We start from the raw sequence: 19187 nt of genomic DNA on the forward strand, positions 1-19187 counted from the left end.
CCTAACTCAAAAATTCATTTTATTTCCCAACCTATATCTGGCTACAATCCCTCTAACTAATCCATTCCACGGACTCCATGAGGACTTACCCCTGCCCCATGAAGTCGGTCTCGCTAAGCTAACCCTTCCCCCTAACTAGTTTCCATCCTGTGCCCAGGTCAAGGGGGTCTTCCACCCCTTGCCCAGGAATCCTGTGTACCCGAAAGTGAGGCTTGTTCTTTTTTTTTTTTTCTTTACATGCGCAGCGCCAGCGCGGCAACTCGCGCACTTTGCACCTGCCCGTGACGTCATGCAGCTGCACGTGTTCCTCGTCCCTCCTTGGACGGTACCATCCGGCAGAGATACCCCTCCTGCCGGATTCCAACCCCACGTGCAGCCATGGCGTCACCGTGCGCATAAAAAAAAAACACAAGCCCCACGTCTCGAGGGGTTCCCCACGCGAACACATGTGCCTTGCCCGTTGGAGCTTAACACACACGATCGCGTGGAGAACCCGTCCGGTCCAAATCCGTCATCCTGCCTAAACTTTGTCCATCCGCGGGATCGGCAAATCCACCGCGTGCGTTTCCGGACCGGGACTTCACTCTCGCAAGCGAGCACGTGGCGGTCTCGTGCGTTGCACAGCACGAACCTCGTGCTCACTGCTGGGTGAACCCGGCACGGTCCCCGAAACAACTACAGCCGCTACTCGGCTTTCGTTCCTCTGTCGCCGTCGTCGCCATTCAACCCACGCACACCTGCGTGTTACGACGCACACAGTCCACTCCATCACATTCACACCGGGAGACGCGGCTGCGTGCTCCCGCATGCCAACCGACATCTCCCTCTCATACCGCTCTCTCAAACACACGGTCTCCCTTGCATACGGCCGTTCACTCACGCGTGCCTCACTACTCACACAAACCATACTACTCACACACGCGGGGGCACTCAACCGCTGTGCCTCATCCACACACCGTGCCTCACTCATACACGCGGGGGCACTCAACCGCGGTGCCTCATCCATACTCCGTGCCTCACTTACACACGCGGGGGCACTCACCCGCGGTGCCTCATCCACACTCGGCGTGCTGGGAAGCACACACTCCGGCACACTCGCCACCACACCACTCACACGTGGTGCTCCATTCATACTGGCCGTTTCACTCACACACACGGCCTCTTCCACTTGCGGTGCCCCTTTTACACACGGCGTGCTGGGAAGCACGTACTCCGGCACAATCGCCACCACACCACTCACACACGGGGTCGCTTCCCCACACGGGGACGCACTCACACCTTGCACCACACACACAGAGACAACCACACTGGGGATTCGTGTCCCCACAAGGGTCTCCGGGGCCTCTATACACCCCAAGCTCTCCGTGCACCTATCCACAGCACTCGTCCCCTCAACCTCGCAAAGCACGACCGAACCCACCTGGTCGTGACTCGCCTCAAGGGGGCATACTCCCTCCCCTCGTTCCTGGAGGAGGCCACCCAGGTGCTCGCACTGGGTCTCTACCCGCTCCGCGAGCTCACCTCCATGATCCTCCACTACCTCCGTGTGTGTGTGCACGTCACTTACCCCGTCCTCACCGTGCAGTCTCTCCTCTATCGTTCCCTTCCCGGCTACCGTCACTGCCAACTCTTCACCCTTTACCTCCCTTGTCTCTATACATTTATAAGTTTCTGTCGTCGTCACCTCGTGTCTCGTCTCACACGTTTTGGTCTCCCCATTTAATTTTTCCCTTTTGGTCACCGTCGATTCCTCTGTCACGACCCTCGCCCAACACGCCCCCCGAATTATTTTTTTACCCGCCTCCACCGCGGGCCTGTCAGCCGTTGCACCCCCTTCCAGCTCGTTTGCTCCCACACGTGGAGTCGCCATTCTTATCTCCCCGGTCACGGCCTTCATGCCCACCTGCAGGCTTCGGCCCATGTTCTGCGTCTCACCCCGCAGCTTTTTCGTTTCTTCCTTCAATTGCTGTGTACTCGCATCGATCTTTTCGTTCATGTTCGCCAGCATGGTGAATAGCTGGGCTATGTCGGGTGCGCTTGAGTGAGCCGTTTCGGCAGGGGTTGGGGAAGGGTTTTGGTGGAGAGGGGGGGGGAGGTGTCATACACCGCGACTGCACCTATTTCGGGCTCTGGGTTCAGTTGGGCGAGTCCGTGTTCCTGCACAATCAACATTTCCTGCTCGGGGATTCCATCCTGGACCATGGATCCTACACATTCTACATCCATTTCTAATACCCCCGGCTCCCGCTCGCCTTGAGACGCCATCTTGCTTCTCTTAAAGGGTTAATTTCGCTCGCTCGTAATTTGGAGGGAATCCGGGGTCGCTTCTCTCACCCCTGGACCGATTCCCGTGAATTTAGCCGGAGACAGGAGAGCCCGTTTTCCTGTTCTCAGATACCAGTGCCGCGAGGAGGGCGATGAATTTGTATCGCACGACCTGACACCAGTGTTACGGATTCGCGCCCGCCGGCGTGCTGACGGTCACGTAACTCGAATCGCGGCACGTCGCCCACCGGACGGACAATCCAGTCGTGACCCTCTCGGACTAACGCCGGGAACCAGTCACGGGTGGACCTTTCGGTCTCACCGCGATCGAGCCAATCAGCCCCCGCGTGGGATAGGGTTGCTCGCCAAATTCGACCTACCTAAGTACCCACGCGGAGGGTAGACCGGGCGATCGCACCTCGCCGCAGGTCGACTTCGGACACGGGCCACTTAAGGGACCCGTTCCGTACTATCGGGATAACCGAGCGGTGTTATCGTCGACCTCGACGGTTCGATTAATTATCGGGCGTATTCAGCCCACTACCAACCCTTTACGTGAAGCAAGATGAGGATTCAATGAAGGAAATGACGAAGCGAAGCGGGAAACAGTTCAACACAAAGCACATTTATTCGCGGCACACGGGAAGCACACATATTCAATTACACCAAAAGCACATGTAAAAGGAGAAGAAACACAATATTACACAAAAAGCAAATATAAAAGAGAAACACAATGCAGAGCTATCCGACTACCGAGCACACGGCAACACTTATACAATTTTACTTCACAGACGGCGCCGACAACACATACCCAAAACCAAGGAAAGAATACCCTCAAGGATGAGGCGGGCCTGAGGCCGAGACCGGGTCGGGCCTACCCGTCTGGTGATGAGACGCGGAGCGGCGATGGTGCCTCAACTCCGCGGGCCTCGCGGGCAGTGTCTGGTAGGGGGTGGGAGAGGGTCCCGCTAGGTCGCACTATCGCAGGGGGGGGGGAAGCAGGAGGGGGTTGCTGATGCTCGGGGTATAGAGGATTTTTATTGTCCCGCGACGAGCGTCTCCACCTCGGCCAGGTCGCGCTGTCGGCCTCCCTGGGGTGCAGCTCCCTGCACGACGCGAGCACTCCCTCGTCTGCCCTCGCCGCCTCTCCACAGCTCCGTCCCCTCCGCTCCGACTCCAACGCACACGACGACCAGCTCCTTCTTGCCAACTCCACCGCCCGCGAAGTCTTAACTCTCTGTTCTCTCTCGACTCTACTACTCCCTGGACTGACGAACACGGTCGCTTATATCAGCCCCGTGGCTTCGCCCTCTCATCTTTGACCCCCTCCCTTCGACCTTTCACCTCGCTCCCCATTGGCCCGAGAAAAAGTGGGCGTGAATGCTTTTTGATCCATAAATTTGCATATATCGATCGCCCTCCAACGCCCTGGGGGCAGGGCCAATTCGCCCCTCGCTCACCGATTGGACGGCAAAAAGTGGGCGTGTGTCGTTTTTGATCCGTTTTTGAAGCACAAAATCCGTGATTTTGTACACGCTGTTCGGCGCGCGCCCTGCACGAGTCCAACACCGGTACCCACAAGCGGCGCAAGAACGGTGGCGATGCGACGGTTGCGAGGTGTGACGTGAAAGTCGTGGCGGTTGTGGTGAAGCGGCGTTGTGGTTGGTGGTTGATGTTGTGACTGGTGGTGGTAACAATGGCGGTTGGTCCAAATTAAAGATAGTAAAAGAAAAACGGCTATCCTGAAGAGTCGCAGCACGCATAAATGACATGTATTCCCACTAGACAACGGGTTTGGGCCTAACTACACATGTACTTACCGAGATACCTCACCTAAGGGACCTGAATGGTGGTTTGCGAATTTGGTAACCACAACAATATATACACCAATTCAAAAATCATAACTTGGATTGGTTTCCTTAGATAGTACCGACAAGTGGAATTTCTGGCCTGGGCCCATGGACTATTCGAAGAACGCAATGAACAAATTCTCCTACAAGCAGGATGAGAATCACTTGACCACAGGTGATGCTCTACTCCCTCACAGATTCCTCGCACATATGCCTCATTGACCACCCTCAGCGCACGTACAGTTTTATGCCTCAACTCCCTGAACAGCTCAGCTCTGCCATTAAGTCTGGCCCTGTGATTCTGGTCAATGGTATCCAGTGTCCCTTGAATGGTATCATCCTCCAGCGACCATCAAAGAGCACATTAGTCCAGGCATTATATGACAAATAAGGACTGAACCTCACAAAAATTGCAACAGAAAATCTGATAACTGTTCATTACTCATAAATGTGTCCTCTATAACATATAAAAATAGCTCCGCAAAGCGGACGTAACCCCTCAGCCCCTTGACGCAAACCAATTTCAAGATGGTGGCCATATTGAAAATCGCAGCACGCCCATTTTCGAAAGGAACCTTCCTCTACTCAACCCCAACACAGCCAGCAAAAATGGATTTAATCGGACAAGGCGTTCTCCTCAAAATTGACGGAAACCAATTTCAAGATGGTGCCGTGGCGGCCACAGTGAAAATCGCAGCATGCCCATTTTGGAAAGGAACCTTCCTCTAAGCAACCCCATTATATCTCGCCAGAATAAAATCAATGTGTGAAGCCGTTCTCAAGTTATTGTCCGGAAACCAAATTCAAGATTTGGCACAAGATTTGGCCTACCTCCTTCAAATTCCCTGCTTTCCTTCCTGAAAGTCCCTATAATGTCCATCTTCTATTCCTCATGTTCCCCGTCCCATCCCTCTCCCTTCCACAGATCTCCAAATGTCTCCATTCCTCACTATTTTGACTTCCGGTTCTGGGTTTGGAGCATTGGCAGGTCTCCTTGGGGGCTCCCTGCTGATGATCTCAAAGTTAAGTTTCCGGTCGTTATCTGTCCCGATTTAACTGTTTATTTTCTCACTTACATGTTACTGTGTGTTCCTAGTTCAGTTTTGTTTAAAAAAATCGTGCTATTTTGTGAGATTTCGTCGAACTTGTCTTACTGGGTGCTTGAGGCCTATCCTTGAGTCTTGAGGCCTTCCCTTTGTTCCCCTCAGTGTACGATCGTGTTTATTTGTTTTTTCTCCCCATTATCTTCAATTTCTATCTTTCCCACTTTCTTAAAGTCCACCATCCCAACTAATCACTCTATTTCTTATCTTTAAAAAAAAAAAAAAAAAAAAACGCCACCTTTCTCACATTCTTCTTCTTCTTCTTCATCTCTTCTTCTTCCTCGATTATTTTCTACAACACTTCCATGACCTAATCTGTTGAAAACTCTCTCAAATATTATTAATAATAACAAAAACGATCTCTTATGATGCTTCATCTTCCTCTTTCACACGTGTGGTACTCTTTACTGTTTCAGAAAGTACTATTCTGCTATTTAAACAGACTGCTCTCAATTCGACCTTTCCTTCATACATTGCCTAAAAAATCCAACTGTTACAACGTTTCTTCTCTCCATTCTCTGAATTCGCCTTTATTGCATCCCTCAAGAAGTGTGTTTAATCGCATAACTGACCTAAAACTTTTTAAAACCCCAGTTTGCTATGAATGTTCACTTTCCATCAACCATTCTTTTTTTCCAACTTCAGTGCCAACTCACTCCTCTCTCCCCTCACTCTCAAAGCAACCATCCCACTCTTCTCCCTCCAAGCCTCCCTCTCACCTCTCTCAAAAACTCCCCCCTCACCTTTCTCCCACCATTCATCCCCCTCACTCATCCTTCCCAAAGTTGCCCCCCCTCCCATCCACAAATCTGCCTCCTTCCACTGCCCTCTCACCTCCATCTCTTCACTCCACCTCCTCAAATCCTCAACTGCCTTCTTCCCCCTCTCTTGTCCCCCCTCTCCCCCAGCACCACCGAGCCTTTTCTCCTCCTCATTCGGCCCCCTCCCCTAGCTATTCTGCAATCCCCCACACTCTTTCAACAACACTCCTTACCTCCCCCCCTCGTCCCTTGTCCTACCCTCCCCTCCCCCCATCCCCTGCACCCAAAGCCTCCTCCCCTACCTCTTCATTAAAATTATGGACCTCAACTATCCGGAACCTTCGCTCAAACCTTTCAGATCTTTCCATACAGGTTGCCACTGACAAACCAGACATAATCTGCCTAACAGAAACTTTCCTCCCCCAAGACGTGTCTGACTCCCAAGTATCTCTTCTTGGTTACTCCCTCCTCCGGTTTGACAGACCTTAAGCCTCACCCTGGTGGAGGAGTTGCTCTCTTCATCAAAGACTCTATTCCTCACTCTCCATGCACTGCCCTCACTCCCCCACACCCCCAGGAATACCTCTGGCTATGGCTTCCCCTCAACTCCCACCTCATGTTTATATGTGTACTGTACCATCCACCTCACAGTGATGACTCCATCTACTCCTCACTATCTGAAAACATGGACCATCTTCTATCTTCTCATCCAAACTCTCTCTTCCTCTTATGTGGTGACTTCAATTGCCATCATGCCAGTTGGCTTGGTGTGGGTACCTCTCTCACCTATCATGGCACCTCAGCAAAAGCTTTCTGCGACTCATTAGGACTGACTCAATCGGTCAACTTCCCTACCCGGATCTCAACCAATGGTACTCCATCTCTTCTGGATCTGATTTTGACAAATTTCCCTGACAATATCTGCTGCTCTTCCTTCACTCCAATCGGTTCTTGTGCCCACGTCCTTGTCAAAGTGGACATCTCTCTGGCTGTTATCAGAGAACCACCTCACCGCTGTCGAGTCTGGCATTTCACTCAAGCCGACTGGCAGGGTCTCCAAGCAGCCATCAAACTTATAGACTGGTCTCCTATCACTACTTTCTCCAACATCAACTCATCCTGTGAATTCTTTCAAAGAAACTTGCTCTCCCTCATGCACAGATTTATCCCCTCTCGTCTTCAGTTGTCCTACCCTTCCTCCCACCCTTGGTTCACTGAAGCTTGTGGTGAGGCAGTTGTCCTGAAACAACTTGCCTTTGCCTCATGGAAAGCAAACCCAACTGAGGGCAATCTCAGTTCCTTCCATAAAGCTCGGAACAAGTGTGTATCTACCCTCAGGAGAGCCAGAAAACAACATCTTTCTCATCTCAAGTCTGAACTCTCAAACCTCTCTCCCTCCTCAAAATCCTGGTGGCGTATAATCAAATCTGTTTCTGGTGTATGTTCCCCCTCCATCCCCTCCCTTACCTCAAATGGCAGCACTGCTGATACCGCACGTGAAAATGCTGAATGCCTAAACTCGGTGTTTGCAGCTAAATCTTGTGTCCAAAACCCATCACTTTCTCTACCCACCTTACTCAGTCGCACCCAACTGTCCCTGGACTCTGTGTCCTTTTCTCCTGACAAGGTGGAGAGCTTGCTGTCAAACCTCAACGCAGGTTCTGCAACCGGTCCAGACGGCATCAGCCCATGTGTCCTCAAAGCCTGCTCTTTTGCTCTTGCTCACCCTCTCTCTGTTCTATTCACCCTTTCATTTGTTCAAGGCCATCTGCCATCTGCTTGGAAATCAGCAAACATCACTGCCCTGCACAAAAAAGGTGCAAAAACAGGTCCCTGCAACTACAGACCAATCAGCCTTCTCCCAATCATCAGCAAGGTTATAGAATCCATCATCGCTTCAGACATCAAATCCTTCCTCTTCTCCAATGGCTTGATTTCCGATCATCAATTTGGTTTCAGACCAGGTCACTCTACCCTGGATATGCTGCTTCTGCTCTCCCAACAATGGATGGAAGCCCTCAATGCCAGACAGGAAATCTGAGCCGTATCCCTGGATATATCATGTGCTTTTAACAGTCTGGCACCCTGCCCTACTCACCAAACTCTCTTCCTCTGGTATCCAAGGCCATCTCCACTCATGGCTCGCAGACTTCCTCTCCTGTCGCAGTCAACGTGTGGCCCGAAATGGAGTTCTTTCATCCCCCCTTCCTGTCCAGGCTGGATTTCCTCAAGGTAGCATTCTGGGCCCTGTTCTTTTTCTGGTTTTCATCAATGATCTCTCCGACTCTCTGGAAAATTCTCTATATCTCTTTGCTGATGACTCCACCCTCTTCCATACCATCGGTCATCCCTCAGACCGGCAAGCAGCAGCTTCTTCACTCACTGCTGATCTGGATAAAATCACAAACTGGTCCAACACGTGGAACATGTCTTTCAATCCGGACAAATCTCACACTCTCACTATGTCTCTTCGAAAGGAGCGTTTGGAACCCCCCCCCCCATCCACTTTCTCAACAATCCTCTGGAAGAAGTCCTTTCTTTCAAGCTTCTGGGTCTCACTATCTACCATGACCTTTCCTGGGAAAGCCACATTTCAAACCTCGCCTCCAAAACCAGTCGCCGACTGGGAATCCTCCGTCGTGCAAGGTCCTTCCTCGGCGCACCTGAGCTCCTGACCACTTACAAAGCTTTTGTCCGCAGCCTGATGGAGTACTGCTCTCCCCTCTGGGCTGGTGCTCCTGCCTCCCACCTTTCTCGGCTTCACGCTGTAGAAACCAAGGCATTTCGGATCATTGGCATCTCCCGCAATGAGGCTGAGTCTTTGGGCCTCTCACTCTCACCGCAGGCTTGTCGGTGGTCTTTCTGTCTTCTACCGTCTCCTCTCCAGCCTCGCCCCCCCCCCGCTCTCTCTCTCTCTGCGATTTGTCCCCACCACATTTCCGCAGGGCGCTCAAGGTCCGCCAACAACCCCCTTCTGGTAAAACTACCAAAATCACGAATCACTGCTCACCTTCACTCTTTCATTCCTCTTTTTCCCCACCTTTGGAATAAACTCCCTCACTCTATTCATTCCCATTCTTCCCTCCAGGCCTTCAAAACAGCTGTTCACCACCACCTCTTATCATCCCCCATCCAAATCCTCGATCTTTTCTACCCCCGATAATCCACCCAAGCCCACCTCCTTCAAATTCCCTGCTTTCCTTTCTGAAAGTCCCTATAATGTCCATCTTCTCTTCCCCATGTTCCCCGTCCCATCCCTCTCCTTTCCACAGATCTCCAAATGTCTTTGTTCCCCACTATTTTGTCCTTCCCACTCCCTCCCCTCCTGTCTCATGCCCCCCTTGATGTGCGTTGTGTGTTAGCTCTCATACGAGCCTCGACAACGTATACAAAAAAAGGCTGCTCTAGCCGCCATATTGGATATCGGATTGCGCTGAATATCGAAAGGAACCTTCCTCTCAACACCCCCATTATATCACACAAAAATGAAATCAATAAGTCAAGCCGTTCTCAAGTTATTGTCCGGAAACCAAATTCAAGATGGCTGCCCTAGCCGCCATATTGGATATCGGATTGTGCTGTATATCGAAAGGAACCTTCCTCTAACCACCCCCATGAAAATAAAATCAATCTGTCAAGCCGTTCTCAAGTTATTGTCCGGAAACCAAATTCAAGATGGCTGCACTAGCCGCCATATTGGATATCGGATTGTGCTGTATATCGAAAGGAGCCTTCCTCTACCCAGCTCCAATACACACTGCAAAAATGGATTTAATCGGACAAGGCGTTTTCCTCAAAATCGACGGAAACCAATTTCAAGATGGCTGCCATGGAGGCCACATTGAAAATTGCAGCGCGCCCATTTTCGAAAGGAACCTTCCTCTACTCAACCCCAACATACTCTGCAAAATGGATTTTATCGGACAAGGCGTTCTCCTCGAAATCGACGGAAACCAAAAGCTGACGGACGCCCGGACGGACAACGCCTATGACGACAATACCCCTTAGCCAATTCAGGCTGAGGGGTAAAAAGTCCTAATGAATCCAAGTGGTGGAAATTTTTTTTTATAAAATAAATTAAAATTATTGTTTTTTTTTATTTGTTTTTTTTTTCAAAAATGTTTCTTAACCGTACTCTGGTACCACTTTTTGCTATTTTATAATTGGATATGTCGCAACGCTCTAACTATATATGTAATACTAAACACATATTTCCATAGGAAGATGGTCTGGTTTTATTATTCAGATGACCCGTGCCTTCAGATAAGACCTCTAAATGATTTAAATCCATTTATTATGGCCTGGCATATATACTTTAATAGTGCATGCACCGATGTTCAACACAACTAATAATGTGTAACGATAAAAAGTCATGTGCTTCTGAAGACATTATTTTAAAGTAACAGCACTATTATACTATATAAAGCAACATAATAGTTTAGGTTGTCTGGTTACTCAACCACTGGTTTCATCATCGTCATCGTCATCACATTCAGTCTGAAATGAATTTGCACACCCTGATCCTTTGCAGTTGCTGCATGCAACAGAGCACTCAATGTCGTGCTTCTTGCATGTGCACCTTAGGCTGCTGCAATCTGTCTTGCAGCTGCATCTGATGACCTGCAGGAGTTCCTGGGGAGCTGGTGGTAAGTCAGTTTGGAGAGGGATGAGCCCCCCATCACTTTCTTTCCATCCGCAGTCTGGCGGCAGGAGTTCATCCACGGTTCCCTTCCACTACTGCACCTGGTAGTACACGCCGAGACTGTGGTACTTTGCTGCTGCAGAGGTAGGTGGTAGGCTCTGTGGCTGTACATAAGTTCTAGTAGCCACCTTCTCACAAAAGTGCTTGTGTCGTAGTGAGTTGAGTCCCTCCCCAGGCTTACCATTGTACAGGCAGACCAAAGCATTCTCTCCTGCTGCCACAACATCTGCTCTGGAAGCTGACGGTGTGTCAAACACTGTAGCTTGCTCACGGAAGTCATCACTGGTTGTGAATTTCTTGAGGGCGGCTCCTTTACCAATGCCATACAGGCGGGATGTAGTATCACATCCAAGGATCGCGTGGATGAAGAGAATGTGAGTGCACACACTGGGACCCAGTTGCTGCTTGAGAGCCTTGATGTTCCAGACACGTGGGTTCTTTGTGCTCTTCTTTGGCTCAGGTTGGAAGAAGAGGTCATGTGACTCGAGTTTGGTATGGTAGATAAGTAGCATGAGCAGATCTGTATCATCACCGATGAGCACAGTTTTTGTTGTGGTTGAAGACTCCACTGCTTTCTGCACTATGAGGAGATCAGCATCACCTGAAGCATAATACGTCTGACAGTTCTTCTGCAGTTGGCCACTGAGCATGTTGATGAACTGTTGCTTGTTTGTGTTGTTTGCGAGGAACTCGTCTTTCTTCATTGTAACAGGCATGCCCTCGTCAAAAGTCACGGTTGCTCCAGTCCTCCTACCTGCTTGTCTCTGGTGTGTCATGTCCTTGGTGGATGTACCCTCATAACCATCGAAAACGACAATTGCCTCCCCATACTTTCTTGTGACATACTCGGTGTGCAACCTGCAGATGTTATTGTATGTGGATCCACGTGTCCATGGGATGTGCTGAACAAGTGCTCCACCATCCAGCACGTACTGAACCTGGCCTGTGATCCCTGGAAGGTCAGGTGTGAGGAAGGCCAAGATGGCATCTGCTAGCACTGGCTTCTGTGGCTGTCGAAGCATTAGGGAGGTGTCAAACAGTGCTGGTGGATGACTGCATAGCTCATACTTGAATACTGACACCAGATCTCGTGATGCTTTTGCAGCAACTGTGAGTCACTAGAAAAGTAGTTGAGGATCCACCCTGCACTGCTTCGTCACCAATCTTCACTGATGATTGCGTGCTCAAGGTGATTGCCTGATCCTTTTTCATGAATGTGTACTCAGCAGTGGTGTGTCCATCCATGCCTGCCAAGATGGTGTTCCCGATGGTTTTTGCCTTGTCAACATTCACAGTAGTGTGTGCATGGACCCCAGTCGAGACACTGCACAAGCTTGGATCAGGGCAGAAGGGGTTTCTTTCATGGAGATAGTTCTGAACTGCATGTGTGTCCTTCAGGTCACGTGCTTGCCTTGCATCTGCCATGTCCTTGTTTTGCTCACCAGTGTTGTAATTGACTCCTGTTAGCTCTTGCATGGCATTGTTGACTTCAGCGCAAGCTGGCATGGCGAGGAGCCATGTTACACTCTGCTGTTCTGTGATCCCTCGCCCTTTTGTGAGGCCACCACTGGTCTTCATGCTTCTCATTAGCACTTGTTCAATGATGAGATCTACAGGCAGGACAGTCCATAGGCAATCACTTCTTCTGACCACATGGAATCCCTCTTCAAATCTCTGGTAGACATCTGGATGTTCCTCCTGGAGCTTGCACATCCGCTGCACATAGATCCGAGCCGATTTCGTGTAGAGATTGTGCCCAGATGCTGCCATAAAAAGGAAGCATTTCTGATATTGCCTCAAGGTGCAGTGCCCAGTTTCTGGTACGTTCTGCTCTCAGAAACTTGCGAAGTATGTCTACCATATCCATGTACTGCAACCAGAGGGCAGCAGTCCTACTGGAGGATTTCAGGGATTCGGTTTTGTTTCTTAGCAGTTCCTTTACTCTGAGCACCACATCAGCATGACAAGCTTCCTGTGCAGGCACTGATCCCTCCATCAAATGTTCATAGAGGACAGCAACTTCATCCAGATCAGGGTTTCCCATCCCATCTCTAGCTGGGGTATCTTCATCTGATGACATCTGTGCATCAATGATCTGTGAATCTGCATCTTCTGGCTCACCAGACTGTTGAGGGAGAGCCACAACAAGTGCGTCAGACACATTCATGGCATTGAGGACACCATAGACAAGGAGGTGTGCACGCACAGCCCGTGCAATTGCCTTCCCTGTCATCATGTGCACCACGGCGTTGTCTGCATAGACGAGCTCCAGAACTTCTTGTAACCCAGATCCAGCCATTAAATGCCCAATGGACCCCAGGAAATTCATCTCGGTGTGGAAGCCTCCAAGTCTCAGGACTATGTTGCTGAAGTTGCTTCCTTCCGGTTCAGCATCGATGATCAAGAGGGCCTTCCACCATAGTGGTTGATCAAAGGTAATGATTGGTGTGGCATTGTGGGGGTGGGCATGTTCACTTACAAACTTCAGTGTTGAGAAGATGCATGTGGTGTCACTGGGATTCATGTCGATCATTGGAAGTAAGACAAAGGATAATTTCCCTGGATGATTGCCATGCTGTACAAACTGCATCATCCCAGAACATGCTGGCCTTGGTGAGGCAGAAATGATGGCTGTCTTCCACATAAGATCCAGGTCTGCTGTTGGGTCTTGTGCCTCCATAGTGACAAGCTTCTGGTACATCACTGCGTCTGTTCCACAACCTACGTCGCTGTGGAACAGAATTGGAACTCTTCCCACCATGGATACATCAGGGGTGACCTTTGCTCTGAGGATGGGATTGATGGTCTTTGTAGCTGGTGTAACGGCAGCAATCATCCCCATACCATGGAAGGTGTTGTTGCCATCCAGAGTGCTGCAAATGTTGTGGTCCACATTGTCAGCAGAATACTAGACGAGCTCACCGGAGAAGCCAGGAATGTCAGTTCTAAATGACACCACAGCATTGCGAACAAATCTTTGCACCTCCTTGTAGGAGCAGCAGAATCCAAGCTTGTGAAGCGTATTGACCAGGAAGCGTGATGCAAAGTGGTGGTGGACCTGGACTCCTATCCCAATCTGCAGTGGTATGGCGCCAGAATAACTCTTGGTCGGGTTGCCTGCATGATTGCTTGTCCGATGGAGGCAGTTTTCATGCCGGCATTTTTTACCCCAAGCAACACTTTCAGTAGAACCCTGAGGCTTTCTGGAAGAAAGTTGATGGCATCCTCTTCAGACTTCAGTGATTCACAGTCAGGATATACATCATGGTATGTTTCCACTGATTTGATGTCATTTTTGATAAGTTTGGCAGCAGTTTCAATAATCCTCTTCTTCTCTGTTTTGGGACCAGCTTTTCTGTGAGCATAAAAGTCCTGGAGGATCGCTTTGGCTGTGCTTCTGAAGGGAACCACATTTGGCTTCCCATTAATCTCGGTGTAGATGATTCTGTCACTAAACTGTTCCTTCAGTTTGAACTTCATTCGCGTGTAGCCATATGCTTGACATTCTGAGCCTTTGAGATTGTTTTCCATCCGGCTAACAAGATCATTGATCGTGATCTGTTCATTGTCATTTTCTTCGAGAAAGTTCGCAACTTCCAGAAAGGCATTAAATCTTTCTTCGTCTTGTGGCCGGCCCACTTTTGTTTTCTTTACCTCAGTTTTGCTGGTCTGATGAGCTGCTGGCATTTGCTTCTTGGTACAGAAATTTACGCTGCTCACTTGGTGATACACTGCATCTGCAGCATGCAGGTCATGCACATGCAACACACGAGCTTTCACTATGACTGCCCAGGCATCTCCTCTTTCATTGTAAGATTTCAAGAGCGTATGCTTGAACTCAACTGTCCTCACTGGGAATACAGTCCAATCAGAACTCTTCCTCTTGGTCCCAACATGCGCTGACCTCCCACAGAACAGACAGTCTCTGTCATAATGGAATTTCTCATCAGCTGAGCGTAGTCGCACATGCCTGTCGACTTGCTCTTGTTCTTTCTCCTTTAGTGCTTTCACTATTTGTTGTTGGCTGGTATATTTCTTGCAGCAGACTTGATGAACCAGTTCCCCAGGTGATGTATGTAATGAATGTCATCATTTCTGGATTTACTTGTTCATTCGGTTGATGGCGTCACTCCCCTTTTCAGTAAGTGTGGATGGTGGCTGTCCGCCCCCCTCTGCAGGGTCCTTACAAATGGCACATCTTGGAGGGCCACTCATTGTTCAGGATGTGATGGCACTGCAATAATGTAAAAAAAAAACTTGAGTATTCTTTTTTAAAGTACAGTAACTGTGCCAAATTAACCACACATGAATTTCACCGATTGCACATTTTGCAACTTTCAACTTGACCATTTTTACAATGCAAATCTCTTCAATTTGTTGTGAATTTCCTTTTGAACATGCACTATACTGCACCCATCATCATGTCTCATGTAAAACAAAGTTTCTGGTAGATTGTGGATAGTACTGAACCTTTGTGTGGACAACAGACAAGCAGACATGCAAAAATCCATTATTTTAACATGGGCGCAGCAATGGAGAAAGATGCCATCACCGATTTCAGTACTTTTCAATAGTTTCCACCATTTGGATTCCTTAGGACTTTTGATATGTTATACAGGAGATATTTATGAGAATAAACCAGTTGAAAGAGTTTCTGTTGCAATTTGTGTGAGGTCATGTCATATAATGCCAGGACTACATGGCCAATCTCCTTTTCCACACCACCAGCGTTGGAATACCAAGTCCGGCGATGAGCCTGTGGGCGCTGAAACCATGAACCAGCCACCCTAAGTCCATGACTTCTTGCAAAGTCAAGGAACTTAATGCTATTCTGGTTCACAGTTCCAGACCCATGGGGACCAACACACATCTCATAACCATCCCTATCAGTTCCAGTCGATGCAATGAAATCCCCCAAAACTAGAAGTGTATCTCGCCTGGGACACTGATCAACCACAGACTCGAGCACAGCATAGAATGCGTCCTTCATGGTGTGATCACTCGCCTCAGTTGGAGCACATACAGAGACCAGGGAAATGACACCCAAGGAGTGACGAATCCTTCCTCTCATAATACGCTTGTTGACCGGTGTTACCTCAATTATCATTGGAGTCAGCTTATTAGACACAGCCACAGCAACTCCTTGGGCATGGTAACCATCAGAGCGACCAGACCAATAGTAGGTGTAACCACCCGTTATTATCTCTCCACTATCCGGTCTCTGAACCTCAGAGAGTGCTGCAATACCGATGTTCAAACGCTTAAGCTCAGATGATAACAGAGACAGGTGATCATCCTCTCTTCGAGATAGGACATTCCAGGCACCCACCCGAAGGGACCGCCTCAGGTTAACCCAAGGAGACCGCCGTCTGGTAGATGACACCTCAGCACCACTCCGCCACACACCACCGCAATCTGACACTGGAGGTTTACCCCATGGTTTTCTTCCTATCATCAAGAAATGGGTGGCCTGAAGGCTTTGCCCCAAAGGCTCATCCGGTGAGCTGCCCTGCGGAGGGCAGTAGCACAGTAGGTACTCCCACAGAGTGGGTTTTCAGATTTCCTTGCATTTGTTGGTTTTGTGGAATGAAGTGTTTAACGGTGGCTGCAGTGCAAATCCTGCCACCAACCTTCAAAACAAAAAGTAACCCAACTGCAGGAGGACGTCCACAGACACAGTTGGGCACTAGATATGGATGGCTGTTGGCTCACAAGGAGCTTCTCCGCCCTTTGACAGGTTTTGTTTTTAATCTTGCTGGGTGTCCATATCCAAACACCCTCCTCACCAGAAAACCTGGTGGGGGAGACAGTTTAGTCACCACCAACCTGACCATGAAACAGGTTAGTACAGGTTTACATGGTACCTGTAGCAAGTCACAGATCTAATCTGGTCTGACTGACACCATGAAGGGATGTTACTTTTTCCAGTGGCTGACTCATTGTCCAGTAGTGCCACCTACTGTGCATTATTACTTTTTTTTTTTCTTTCAGAAACACCTAGATGAAAGTGGGTGAAAAGGTGAACAGTTGACTTGGTGGTTTGGGGGAATGCTGGTGATCGAGTAAGGGAGAGTTCCATCTTTCTGGACATGCAGGCATAAGAAGCATATGGGGGTGCAACCATGAAGCAGTACTTTGAACTTATTTTTGAGCTAAAACAAGCTTGTATGAAAGTGTTGTAATTATAAACTTTTACCAAAACTTGTATAAAATGATCTTTGCACCTCTCCTGAGTTGCAGTCCTTGGTACTACTTTGTCAATTTGTATATCATTTTGTCAATCCTCTTTCTTCTTCCAAACTGCCTGACTTCTTCTTTTCACTTCCATCATCAATGCAACAGGAATTTAATTATGTTCAACCTTTCCTGCTATTACGTTATTTATGGGCATTTAAGTTAAAACAATTTTTTTTTCCATCTATGCACCATAAAAGAAAAAAACATTTAAATTCTGATTTTCTATTTTACAGATTGCTCTGAAGGATTGTAAAAATGACAGCAAAGGATACCATTTCCTTTCTGAGACCTTCCCAGCAAACCTGGAGTCAAGGAGGCCAAGAGGATGGTGAAGAAACACATCTCTTGCCAGATGATTATGAAGAGGACCAGTTACAGGGAAGTCGTTTGAACCTGATGGATGCTGATGAGGTTGCAGATGAGAAACCGAAAAAGACACCCCAGGATGTGTTTGATCAATGGGAAAAATGCAGGAACAAGGTAATCGGTGAGATCCGAAAAATGGCCAAACAACTGCAGGAAACTGAGAGAGATGTTAACATTGCTAAGATAACCGGAAGTTCGGTTGGTGTAATAGGAGGCATATTGTCCATCGTAGGCCTGGCACTCATTCCAGTTACCTTCGGAGTTTCCATTGGACTTACCATCGCCGGAGCAGCAACGGGGGTAGCAGGTGGATTGACTGCTGGAGGGGCATCCATTGTGCAGAATGTCCAGGAGTATTTAAAGAAGAAGGAGGTGAAGGAAATGATGGATGAAGATGCACAAAATGGAACGCTTCTTATTGAAATGCTGGACGAATTCCAACCACCAGTCGTTAAACTTGACACTGAAGAGCATAATTTCAACACCATCCAAGCGCCTTTGTCTCATACTGCAGCTGCAGGACACATGGCCAAAGATGCGCTGTATTTCGGTGCCATCAGTGGTGAAATAAGCGCCAGCGTGACCAAAGGAGCTGCCAGTGTCGCGCTGAGAACGGGGCTTCGGACGGCCGGAATCGCATTTTCTGGCGTCCTCATGGTGGTGGACATCGGTGTGATGATCAAGGCCTCGCTTGACATGTATAACAGAAGCCCCTCTGTAGCTGCACAGAGCTTGAATAAAATGGCTACAGATTTGGAGACAAACATCCCTGAGGTGCAGAAGGTGTATCAGAAGTACTTTCCTCCTGAACAAAGTGAAGAAAATGATGATTACTCCAAGAAAGATCATTATTTCGAATTGCTTTAGATCTCACTCATTTGATGAATTTTTTTTTTCTGTGTTTTTCATTTGTAAAACAAAATAATCATTAGGCAACACCTGGCATTTTAATAGATGGTGTAAGCTGTAAAGGCAAAATGCTACAAAGTAAGAGGAAAAATAAAAGAGGCTTTTTAAAAGCATGAGAATTCAGAAACATTATCTGGCATGTCAGTTTATATGAATGATCATAGTGAATTAGGTTTCCAGAAACATTCAACGGCAGTCCTGTCCTGAACCCACTGTCGAAACTAAAATCTCAGTCTCGTTAGGAAGGATGAGGGGTCGATGTAGGGATTGTTCGGCCCCGTGTGGTGTTATCAGGTATCCACCTGCACCTCTCTTCTTTGTCATCTCCGACTCTCCATAGCGATCTCATTGTGCATCCCAGCGAAGGAGACCAATTTGGTGGGAGCAATAACTTCACCATCTTTTTGAAAGTCCAATGAACTATCATGTCCCTGACTTTGAAATATCTTCACCTTATAATGCTGAGTTTCACTTCTGTATTTTCCTTTCGTTTCCTCTTTTCTTCTCTCTGCTCCTGGTTGCTGTTTGCAAACTGATGATTTATTCACTTGTGTTTTATATTGTTGTGACATTTGTCTTTTTCTTGTTTGTGGCTTTCTAGTTGTTACGCACGTCTTTGAATGCTGTATTGTTGCTTTTGCTTGATAACTGCATGTTTCTCTTATTATTCCACAATTAAGCTCTTCAAGGAGCGTCTTCTTTCCTGACAATAAAATTATTCATATCTGTTCATCACAAACTAGCACATGATATTGTTTACCTATGATTTATCCGATTATTGTAATGGCCAAAACACAAAGACGATAACGTGCTCTGGAGTGTCCCTTTGAATCTTTGGTTTTACTTCTTCAGCGGACAGAACCAGGTGTGAACGAAGTTGAATTTATTGATTGACTATTTTGATGTAAGCCATTTTGAGCTTTCACCAAAGTTACTTTCAGTGACAATGAAGAATATATTTGAAAACAAAGTATTTTCTCAGTACCAAATAGAA

General features: G+C 48.2%; 1 protein-coding gene and 1 pseudogene across 3 annotated transcripts in view; one reads left to right on the forward strand and one right to left on the reverse strand.

Annotated features, from left to right (window-relative positions):
• The window catches only part of LOC147020479 (apolipoprotein L3-like), a 34300-nt gene extending 15368 nt beyond the window's left edge, over positions 1 to 18932 (forward strand). For all 3 annotated transcript variants that reach the window (XM_085895843.1, XM_085895841.1, XM_085895842.1), the window contains one exon: positions 17152 to 18932. In XM_085895843.1, the coding sequence (XP_085751969.1) occupies positions 17174 to 18151 (978 nt within the window). In that variant the 5' untranslated portion in view covers positions 17152 to 17173 and the 3' untranslated portion in view covers positions 18152 to 18932. The remainder of the gene's footprint in view (positions 1 to 17151) is intronic.
• On the reverse strand, positions 10435 to 14649 carry LOC147020480 (uncharacterized; annotated as a pseudogene).
• Positions 18933 to 19187: the final 255 nt, after the last annotated feature.

This window comes from Eptatretus burgeri, chromosome 9 (genome assembly GCF_056783735.1).
Source record: "Eptatretus burgeri isolate ZD-2024b chromosome 9, Ebu_testis_v1, whole genome shotgun sequence".
In the NCBI taxonomy this organism is placed as follows: Eukaryota; Metazoa; Chordata; class Myxini; order Myxiniformes; family Myxinidae; genus Eptatretus; species Eptatretus burgeri.